The 10,356-nt window shown below is 39.4% G+C and overlaps 1 protein-coding gene across 4 annotated transcripts in view; it reads left to right on the forward strand.

Moving 5' to 3' along the window:
* The window catches only part of TPD52L1 (TPD52 like 1), an 87,677-nt gene extending 78,521 nt beyond the window's left edge, over positions 1-9,156 (forward strand). For 2 of the 4 annotated variants that reach the window (XM_073219552.1, XM_073219551.1), the window contains exons 5-8: positions 192-206; positions 1,625-1,663; positions 4,729-4,789; positions 8,566-9,156. In XM_073219552.1, the coding sequence (XP_073075653.1) occupies positions 192-206; positions 1,625-1,663; positions 4,729-4,789; positions 8,566-8,694 (244 nt within the window). In that variant the 3' untranslated portion in view covers positions 8,695-9,156. The remainder of the gene's footprint in view (positions 1-191; positions 207-1,624; positions 1,664-4,728; positions 4,790-8,565) is intronic. The other 2 variants (XM_073219553.1, XM_073219554.1) reach the window with 2 other exon arrangements.
* The last annotated feature ends 1,200 nt before the right edge of the window (positions 9,157-10,356 follow it).

Raw genomic sequence — 10,356 nt, forward strand, 5'->3', positions numbered from 1 at the left:
AGCAGGTTGGTAAAGTGATTGTTACCACACATTAAAAAGTCAGTACACTCAGAAAAAGTCATGAGTGGAGTCACCTCATCCTTGATTCGGGGCGCTTGTAAAAGGGAACAGTGGGCAGTGTGGTCATGGCTTTGCATCCTGATACGCTAACTGTGCACCTGCTCTTCTTTCCTGTGCTGCCTGGGCTGCAGATCTCACTCCATCGGGTAAGCGCTGCCCACGGGCCCTGCCGGCCCCCTGGCCGCTCCCTTCCTTCCCAGAGCCCTCTGCTGCTTTCACACTGTGGGGGTGCCCCCGCCAAAAAACTAGAACTCTTTTCCTGAGAGTAGAGGGCGCCTAATGCATTTGATTTTATTTAAGCACATATTTGCTTCATTTCTGAATCATTTATTCCCATTTCACTTGCTGAGCAATCCCTTTGGAATCCCTTTTTCTGCATCATTCGTCCCCATATAAACAGTTTCTTAGAACTGAAAGAAGGGAAAAAGAAAGTGGAAACGGAGAGTCGTGTATTTTCATGAAATGTTTAGAAAGTAAAGTGGAGAGCAGAAAATTATTTTCTCTAGATTGTCATGTTTTTCTGAATGTCTTGTAACTGTTGCTCATACGGAGGATTCACCTTCAACTTCCTGTACCTTCTGAGGTTGAAAATAAGAAAGGTTTTCGGAAGAGCACGTCTGTGAGGAAATACACAGTTGTCAGCCCCAGAGCCCCAGTCCTCTGAATTAAGCCTTCTTTTAGCTGGAATCTTCACTATATACATTTTTTTTTTGAAATTTTTCCCTAGGTAAACTGTATTTAAAGAGATGAATAGCCTGATAATGCCGACAGACTTCTTTTAGAAACCGTTTTTTAATGTATTTTCTGAGGAAATGCTTTGTCTGTAGTTTCTAAGGTGACTGTCTAGGGTCTGCCGTAAGTATGACCCGCATTTCTTTGTCCTCTCCTTCCCCAGTTTTAATAAAGTGCTGCCCATACCAGTGACCTCAGGGGATACTGCTAGGCAAGGGTGAGATTGACAGGGTGAGAAGGCTGAAGCTCTTACAATTCTCAGAGATGTTACTAGATGTACTAGTACAGATGTACTAGAATGGATGCAGAAGTCCCTGCTGCCATGGTGGAGTGTGTGAACTGTGTTTGCCTGCCATATTTCCTTGAATATCATATGTGAACTGCATACATACCTCTGGAAAGTTTCTCTGCAGTAGAATGATAAGCTTTTACCTGCCTGGGTGCTGCCCTGCCTGTCCTACTGAACAGAAGGGAAGACAGAAGGAGTTGGACTGGAGAGGATGGCCAAGCTACTGGGCTGACCTGGCTGACCTGTGGGTCATGCTGTGCAGGTCAGACATTCTCATCAGATTTCCTGGCCTACGGGAAACCTTCAAGAAGCAAAATAATATGTACCCATGTGGACCATCTACTCTTCCTTTATATGCTTGGAAGTGACTGTGGCCCAACCTACCCAATGAAAACAAGTGTCATCTTGGTGGGCTGAGCAGGGAAGACTTCAGACAGTTGACACTGCTGTTTTAGAACTCTGAATGGGGAGTTTCTCATGTACTAACATTGTGCTGTCTTCTTTTTTCTTTCTTTTTTCCTTTAATCTGCTTTTGCCCTGAAGCTACTCCATTCGCCATTCCATAAGTATGCCTGCTATGAGGTAATGTGTGTCAATTTTACATAACGTTAATGCAGATTGTGTATGAAGCGTTACTTTCTTGATACTTAACTTTGTTTTTTCCCCTTTTATATGAAAGGAAGTGCCGTGACCAGCCTTAATCTGTTTTCTGATGGCCTTCGGGAGAAAAGGCTGACAATTCTACAGAATATGGTGTAATGCGTTTGGGCCTTTGACCAGACACACTGACTTAAATCCCAGCTCTCCCGGCTCATGGGACCTGAGACAGGTTTCTTAAATCTGTCTTAATCTCCATGCTCTTGTCCCTATATTAGGAGATAGAAGACCTATTCCATATGTTTGACATGAGATGTGAACAAAGTAACCTGTGTAAAGCAGTAACATAAGGCCTGGAACATTCCAAGCATACTTACAAAAGTGGAAATATATTTCTTATTTCAGTAGAATTAAGTGCAAGCCTGGGAGAAAGTTTCAAAGAAAGAATAGGAGACTAAGGGGGTTATAGTTCTAGAAAGGATATCATTAGGATTTTTTAAAGGTCGATATTAAGGTGAGGTGCCTAATGAACAAAGAAATGTCATTAAAATTACTGGCTGGATAAAAACTTCCGAGAAAGACATTCCCCATTCAAGTTTGCATAGCTTAGTGATAACAATCAGATAAAATCACATGAATAGTAATCAAGGATAGAGGAATGAGTGTTAGATTGGGAATCAGAAGATGCGGGTTGTAGCCCAGCTCTGCAAAGAACGAACTTTGCGGCCTTGGTAAAAATCACTTCAGTGATACCCATTTCATCAGATTTAAAATAAGAGGCTGGAAGCAGATGACCTACCTGCTCTTCTCGCTGTGTTTGTCTTGGGTTGCTATGGAGGTAGGGGAAAGGTCAGCCCCTGGGCCCTCCCCCACTTCAGTTAGAACTGTGCCCCTTCTGCTTCCTTGCTATTACCTAGTGTGGTATGAGTATGTTACAGAGGGGTTCTGTTACTCTGCATAGTCTGAGACCACTGAAGACAGATGCTTTCCAGTGTCATTGGCAGTGCTAAAAGTTTGTAGTTGTATATGACATGATTAAATCTGAGTAAATGGTTTCTCCCTGTTCTCCAGCATGCAATTTAGTGTAATTTAGAGGAATGTCTGCTTTATTATGTCTGATGATGTGACTTCTACTCTGGGGTTATTGGTTACTTTGGAAATTTAACCACAGTATTTCATTTCCCTAATTTGGTGGTAAACAGAAGCACACATTCAAGCTTGTTTGGTCCATCTTTGGATGACTTGCTCTCCGTGCATAAGAACACTCAAATGGAGTAGTGTAGCCTGTGGCTCTGAGCTCCTATACCTGTAAGCTTTTAAGGGTGGGTGTCCAAGGAAGGCTTGCCAAAAATTGACATGGTTTTGGTCTGTGAACAGGAATCAGTTGTCTATTGGCTTATGGGTCTTCAAGTGCAATTCTCATGAGCTTGCCTAAAATTAACTTAAAAAAATGATTTTACTCTTCTAACATGTACCTATGAACCCTTAGGCTGAACTGTCTGCCCATTGTAGTCCTGAGGATGTGGTCACTTGAGGATGTCAGGCAGTCATGTGTGCAGGCTTGGCCAAATAAAACCTGCAATGGAAGCAAGGTGCCAATAAGTGCATCCTTTTGATTCATTCAATTATAAGTTCAATTGTAGTATTTCATCGTGAAACAGAGGTGTGTTATAGGATTCCTCATAGGAATTTGACTCATGTTTGAAGCATATACAAGGCATGATGCCATACTTGGGCCCTCTGAAATCATAATTGTTAATTCATACAGCTTGAATGCGAATGCATTTCTCACCATCTGGAGTGTCAGTCTGAGGAGGCAATCCCTCACAAAGCCAAATTGATTCAAAAACATACTTCCTCTTGAAAATATTAGAACCATGCTTCACCCCACAACATATAATGAGGCTCATATTTTACAGCCATTCTCCCTTATGACAATTCTCCAGGCTGTTCCCCTCATTTTTATTTCTTCTGCACTCAAGAGAGACTAACAAGTGGCATATCAAATATAGTAACATTCAGTTGAATTATTTGACCTGAAAATGGTGGCCATTGTTGCTGACAGATGAACTGGATACAAGATTTAAGATACATTTTTACTTCAGTTCCTGTTTCTTTTGTTGAACTTGGTGATATCACTTTTAATGGTAATCATGTCATTAAATCATAATGTCATGTGGCCAATTCCAGTACAGGAAACAAAAAAGCACCAAATGGAGGAGTATCTACTGCTTAAAGCAACAAGATGGTATATAGATTATTTAACACAATGAATGAGTCACACATAAAATGTCAATAGACTGCAGAGTGTCTGGTAAGAGAACAAAGTTATAGCCCCTCTGGGAGGAAAAATAACATGTGCTCATATCATAACACTGTTTTGATCAAGCATTAGACAAGTAATGGGTATATTTCAACTTGAAATAATGAGAACATTGACTTTCAGAAAGACCACTTTATGGAAATTGACAATATGGTTACTTTTAAGGCATGGAAAAGGAAAAAAGTGTGAATCTTTTTTTTTTCCCCCTTGAGCTATTTCTTTCTCTTCTCACATTCACTGAACCAAATAACTTTAAAAATTCCAAGTGGAGAAGCTCAAACATGATATTCTTCAGGTAGACTTTCCATCGTTTCCAAAAAACTGGAGGTGGGAAAAGGAGCGTTGTGCTAGAAACAGTTAATTAGTAAATGAAAGGCTAAGCTCTCTCTCCTTCACTCACTGGAAATGATTTACAGCGCCCTAGAGAATGACTACAGTTACATCACTGCCAAGTTTATTATTATTTATCCTACAGTGACTATTTATTCTACAATTGAGTATCTCACTATGGTACTTAGCAGAATTCCCTGTCAGGTTCAGGTTATGGTTTCTGGATCTAACGTAGCAGAAGTGAAATATGTTTCACGACATGGTTGGAGCAGGTGGCAAACTGGCAGCACTGATGCAGAGATGACGTTTACAAATAAGAGCACAAAGCCCCACAGCATGGTTACTGAGACAGCCAGGTCTTCGGAGCTGATCTCTCTTTTTTTTGTTGTTATTTTAGGAATTCTCCTACTTTCAAATCATTTGAGGAGAGGGTTGAGACAACTGTCACAAGCCTTAAGGTACAGATGACATGAACTTTGTGTCATTGGGTCCATTGAATCTGGACAGCTTAGTCACCACTGCGGTTAGTTCCACAGGCAAGGCCACTTGTTTCCCCTGCAGCCAAGAAGGCAGATGAACAGAGGCCGGCAGTCCTTCACATTTAAATATAGTAATAAAAGTGGTATTGAATAGTGTTGCTGTCTCCTTTTAAAATTGTTTGCATGAACCATTTTGGGGGTGAATTGGTCATTAAAGGAAATTAGGGTCTATGTTCATCACTTTACTGGTTGGAACTCTTAATGCTATTCTCCAAAAAGTAGGTATGTGAGAGCAGATTGCGGGGGGATAGGGTAAACAATATGTGAATTCTGAATTTAGAGTGTGAGTGAAATTTAGTAACAGCCCAGTGCTCCTCTGGTTTGGACGTGACCAGCAAAAAGCAGCCTGCTCCATGTGTTGTTATACTGCCATCCACTACCCATCATCCACCTAGTCTTGTTAAGTCAACTCATGCACTGAGCACAAAATAGTATTGTTATCATGGAGGGGAAATAAGGCTGAGTCATAAAATGTACCATGTAATAATAATGCACTTGATCCTTGGGTTTAAACTGAAAATATGCCTGTTAACATGGTAGATGCTAAAAAATTTCATTGAATTTATTGTTTGAACATGGATAAGTTAATCTACAGGAAAAAAAAGAGTAAAAAGAAAATTAGTCTTAAAATGTATAGAACTTTTAAAGCAGGAAAAATCATTGAAACTACTAAGATTTTTTTTGAAGGTACCACCTGAACAATGACTTAATTACTTCTTGATGTCATTGGTACCATTATCACTATTTTGCATATAATCCATTTTTATATGTCCCTATTACTGGAAAAATTAGGAATACATATGGTCTTTAACCAGATCCAGAGCAGATCTATGCACATGCTGGTTATGTAGGTGCCTCTGAATCTCGAGCACCGTGCTCCTCTCACATGGGCTGTCTGCTGAGAGTCTGTGTGTAAGTCCTTTGCTAGAGGTCCCTGATGCTGTGACTGATTTTTACCTGGAGGATCTTTCCCCTTAGGGGAGGGTCTTTCACATAGTTTTCTACCTCTACTTTATGAGGCCTTTGATTAGGTTCTTATAGCCCAAGAGTAAATAATAGGTATTTTAACCTTTCTTTATATAGTGTATTTTCTGTATAGTATACTTTTGTGTTCTAAATCTTCTCTAACATTTCTATAACTTTCTTCAGTTATGGATCCTGATATGCACAGGACAATGACTCATGAATCAGTAAGGAGGGGGAAATTCCTTGCAAGTCTATGTGCTGCATGTCCATTCACATACTACTTTAAGTTGATTTTTAAAACACCACTTAAAGGGATCATATTAATATTTATGTTGTATTAGAAACAGTGTTCTGCTGCAAAGTGAGGTCCTCTCCATCTTCTCACACAATCTGACACACACCATGTGGCATTTGCACCCAATTGATTGGTCTTCTTTTATACCCAAATCTGGTGATAGCTTGATTTTCCATGAAAAACTTCCAATTCATCATAATTGTACAAAATTTAGTTCTTTCTGCCTACATTCTTGTAATCAGTGTATTATTTGATGACATCTCAGCTAGTTTCACATGAACACTTGAGCATAGTTCTGTTTCATCTAAAACAACAAACAAGCAAGCAAGCAGACCCAGAGCCAGCTCTTGTAAAACCATATTTGGTATATTCTGCCATGTTCCAGTGAATCATAAATAGCTACACCCTTCCAACCACTGGTCAAACAGACCATATTTGAGTATTCACCTACTCTTTGATGAACACATTGCATGGCCTGAATTAAAATCTTAATAGAAAAAGGCAAGATATTTTCTTTAGGTTCTGTCAACCAGCTGTTTTATTATGAGAGATTAGGAAACCCAATTTAGTAATTCAAATAATGTTATGCAAAGAACAATCGTAATTCTGGGGACAAATTCTTGGTCAGAAAAACCATGATGAAGGGAAGGGTCCAGGGGAAGTTCATTGTTCACATCTTTGCTTAGGCAGTAAGATTTCTTTTATTCTCCTCCCTTTTTTGCCAAATTGCTTTCTTTAAAATGGTTCCATCCTCCTTAATTTTTCTATTTTGACTTGAGGAAATCAAGAACTAGGAGAAAGAATGCAACAAAGCCCAAAAGGAAACATCAGTAACTGGGATTCACCTTATTCAATCCTGTGTGTGACTACTATTGCAGAAGAAAGTGCAAATAAAGAGGAGAATAGGAACTATTAGTAAAGTAGATTTACAATGAATTAATCTTGTTTCTCTTAGGGAAGAAATAAAGTGAAAAATCACGTAGTTGTAAGCAACCCCCCACTTCTTCCTAGTGCTAAGATAAAAGAGTGGAGGAGGGATCCTTTTCTTTGGGCTGGAGGTCCACAAACCAAGGCTGGTGGGCCAAATCTAGCTGGTGGCCTATTTTTGAATGGTCTGTGAGCCCAGAGTGTATGTTTTTTAATGGTTGGCAATAAGTCAAAGGAAGAATGATACTTGATGATGTTTGAAAATTAAATGAGATTCACAATCAGTGTCCATACACAGTCTTTTTGGAGCACAGCCTGGCTCAGTCACTTGTGCACTGTCTTTGGCTGCTTTCCACAACGGCTGCTTTGAGGATCTGTGACAGTAATTATGTGGTTCCCAAGCATAAAATATTTATTATCTGTCACTTTTCAGAACAAGTTTTCTGACCCCAAGCAGAGTGGAAACATTCAACTTAGTAACTGAACTTAAAGAGGCAGAGAAAGATGTTCTAATAATTGGAGAGAAGTGTTTGTTCTGCATTGACTGGGCTGCCTTTAAACCCTCATTCAGTTTTTTAAAGGATGAACCAGGCAGTAAGCAGACACATCCCCCAGGGTGGGTTATGTTCTTGTGAAAGGTCGCTTTGGTGACAGGAATAGGCAGCATTTTGGGAATTGCACCATTTTCTCTATACCTTTCTCTTCCTTGAAGTGTTTTTCCGTGTTACTAATGGTTAAAGGAAGATCAATGTGACCATTAGTAAAACTTGCATTATGCATTTGGACCATTAGATATTCTTTTGAAAGACTTTTTAATGACCGATTTTCAGAATACTTTAACCATATTAATTATAAATAGATTTTTTTCCTGATTCTATTTGTATTAGCCAACAGCAAATACACAAAAAGGGAGCCTCGTAAAACATTGTAACTTTGCATTTTAAGGGATATTCCTCCTTATAAAGGCAACTGCTTACAAAAATGTGAAAAGACTAGTGCTTACAATTTAACTCTCAGAGACCAATAGTCATGTTCAGTTGAGCAGCACTGCCTTTTCAAAAGATATTTGTCAGAAATCCAAATTGCCTTGCTTAATTCCAAATAGAAAAATCTAAGTTAAAGTCATTTAACGATGTTCATACATTTTTTAAATCAGGGAATTTATCTAAAATCTAGTTCTGTTTTCATTTCTACATCAGTTCTCTGGGTGAGTGGGTGGACAATGCAAATCCACGGATCCAGATATGCTCTTGAAGGGACTGAGATTCTTAGATGGAGGAGAATAGAGAATTGCTGAAGTTGTACAGGATTGAAGTTTTCGACTCCCATTACAGAACCAAGTATGAATGACATCTGCTACTCTGCTAAAGGAAATTAACCTCTCTGCAGCCTTTACTACATCTCCCTTCAAGAAAAATACAATTGCTGAAATTGAAAGTGATCAATCTTACAAAAACACTACAGAAATAATGAACTAACTGCGTTTTTGTGTGTCTGCACGTTTCAGACGAAAGTAGGCGGGACGAACCACGGCGGAGGCAGCTTTGAGGAGGTGCTCAGCTCCGCGGCCCAGGCCAGCGCGCAGAGCGCAGAGGGCGGCCCCCGGAGGGCCCAGGACGGGGAGCTGCAGTGCTAGGGCCGCCCGCGGCGCACACCCGGAGAGGAAGACCAAAATCCCACTGGGAAAAACACAGGCCTTGACCTTGTTCTTCAAATGGCCTCACCCAAAGTTTAATAGAATGATTTCCATTTGTATTTGTGTTGATGATGAACCACTTGACCATCACACCTCATTGACTGTCATCTTTTAAAATGCCCCCTCTTAAGCAGGTACGGTGGTTGGTCATAACCCTTATCTTTGTGTAATTCAAGATGTGTTTTCCCATCGTAGCTACTATTTGCTTTATTTGCTTAGACCCCTTTAAGATATGCATGTCTTTGAAGGCTAAGTGAACACCCCCTTTTAGTTTAGTGGGATCAAGGAGCTCTTTCTGACAGTCTCCAGCAATGGGTTGACCTGCTGCATCCAACTGCTTGTAATCACTCTTAACTCTATTAATGTATGTTTATTTAAGCAATTAAAATAATGGATTTTAAATGATGACTTTGAATTCTTAATTTAAGTCTTCAAGGCTGTTGATGACCTTAAAAGGTGGTAGCTATAATTCTGGAGCTGCTCTTTTAAATCAACTTCTGTGAATTTGATGAATAGGCGAGTGGATATTATTTAAGTAATTAGAACCTCAGCTATCCCAGTAAAATAATCTCCAATTCTAAAACGCTCTGATCTACATAGAGTAGTTGTTAGCTCAGGCAGGTAAGGGATATCCCCTGAAAAGAGGGTTGCCAGAAAATGGGAGAAGCAGAGTTCTGCAACCTCTTCCAGTTTACAAATTGCCACATGAATGAGAAAAGCATCATATTAATACAGATTGTTGCAGTAACTTTTATAACATCATCAGCTGCTCCTTCTAAATAAGGATGTACATTTGTTACTAGGTAGCAGAGATAAATTCTGTAGATACATTTTTTAAATGCACACAGAGTAGACCTACTAACTTAAAAAAAACAATTGAATATATATATTATCCTTATATATATTAGTATATTAAGAATTCATTTTTAAATTTCTAATTAAGCAGAAGTGGATATATGTGATATAGTGAAATAAAGTAAGTCTGAAAAATTCTGTTCACATTAATGGAGGACATTCCATACACCTAGCTGAAAATCAAGCTGGTTTAGGGCCACATAATCTCTGAGGCCTGAAGTCTTAGCAGAGGTCTTATGTGTAGGGCTATAAACTCGAACCAGAGTGGACAAAGAAGCCCTGCCAGTAGAAGCTTTGGCATTTTCCCTAATTATATTTCCTGCCTGTTGGTTGAAGCCAAACCCCATCCAGCTGGCCTGTGACTGTGTTGCTCGCCCACTGCTATGTGCTGACACCCAATCTCTCTGTGCCTAATCTGTTCTTGCCTGGTGTTTTTGGAATAGTCACCTTTTGAAAACTCACAGCCGCCACCTTTTTGACCACATTCAGCACACTGCATTGTACTGGAAAAGTAGTCAGGTTGCTATAAACAAGTACCTTCATTCACCAACCAATTTCTGCACACAGTGATCTCAGCCTTACCATCTGAAACATACTATTAAAATAGGATAAAAAAACAATCAAAAATTAGTATTAATAGTGCAACACTTCAAATATATTTCAGCTGTTTATTTTAAACCAGTTTTCAAAAATGCTAACTTAATCAGTTTTGTAGAGTATATTCATGTCACCTTTACTAACTGAAAA

Source organism: Manis javanica, chromosome 13 (genome assembly GCF_040802235.1).
Source record: "Manis javanica isolate MJ-LG chromosome 13, MJ_LKY, whole genome shotgun sequence".
NCBI lineage: Eukaryota > Metazoa > Chordata > Mammalia > Pholidota > Manidae > Manis > Manis javanica.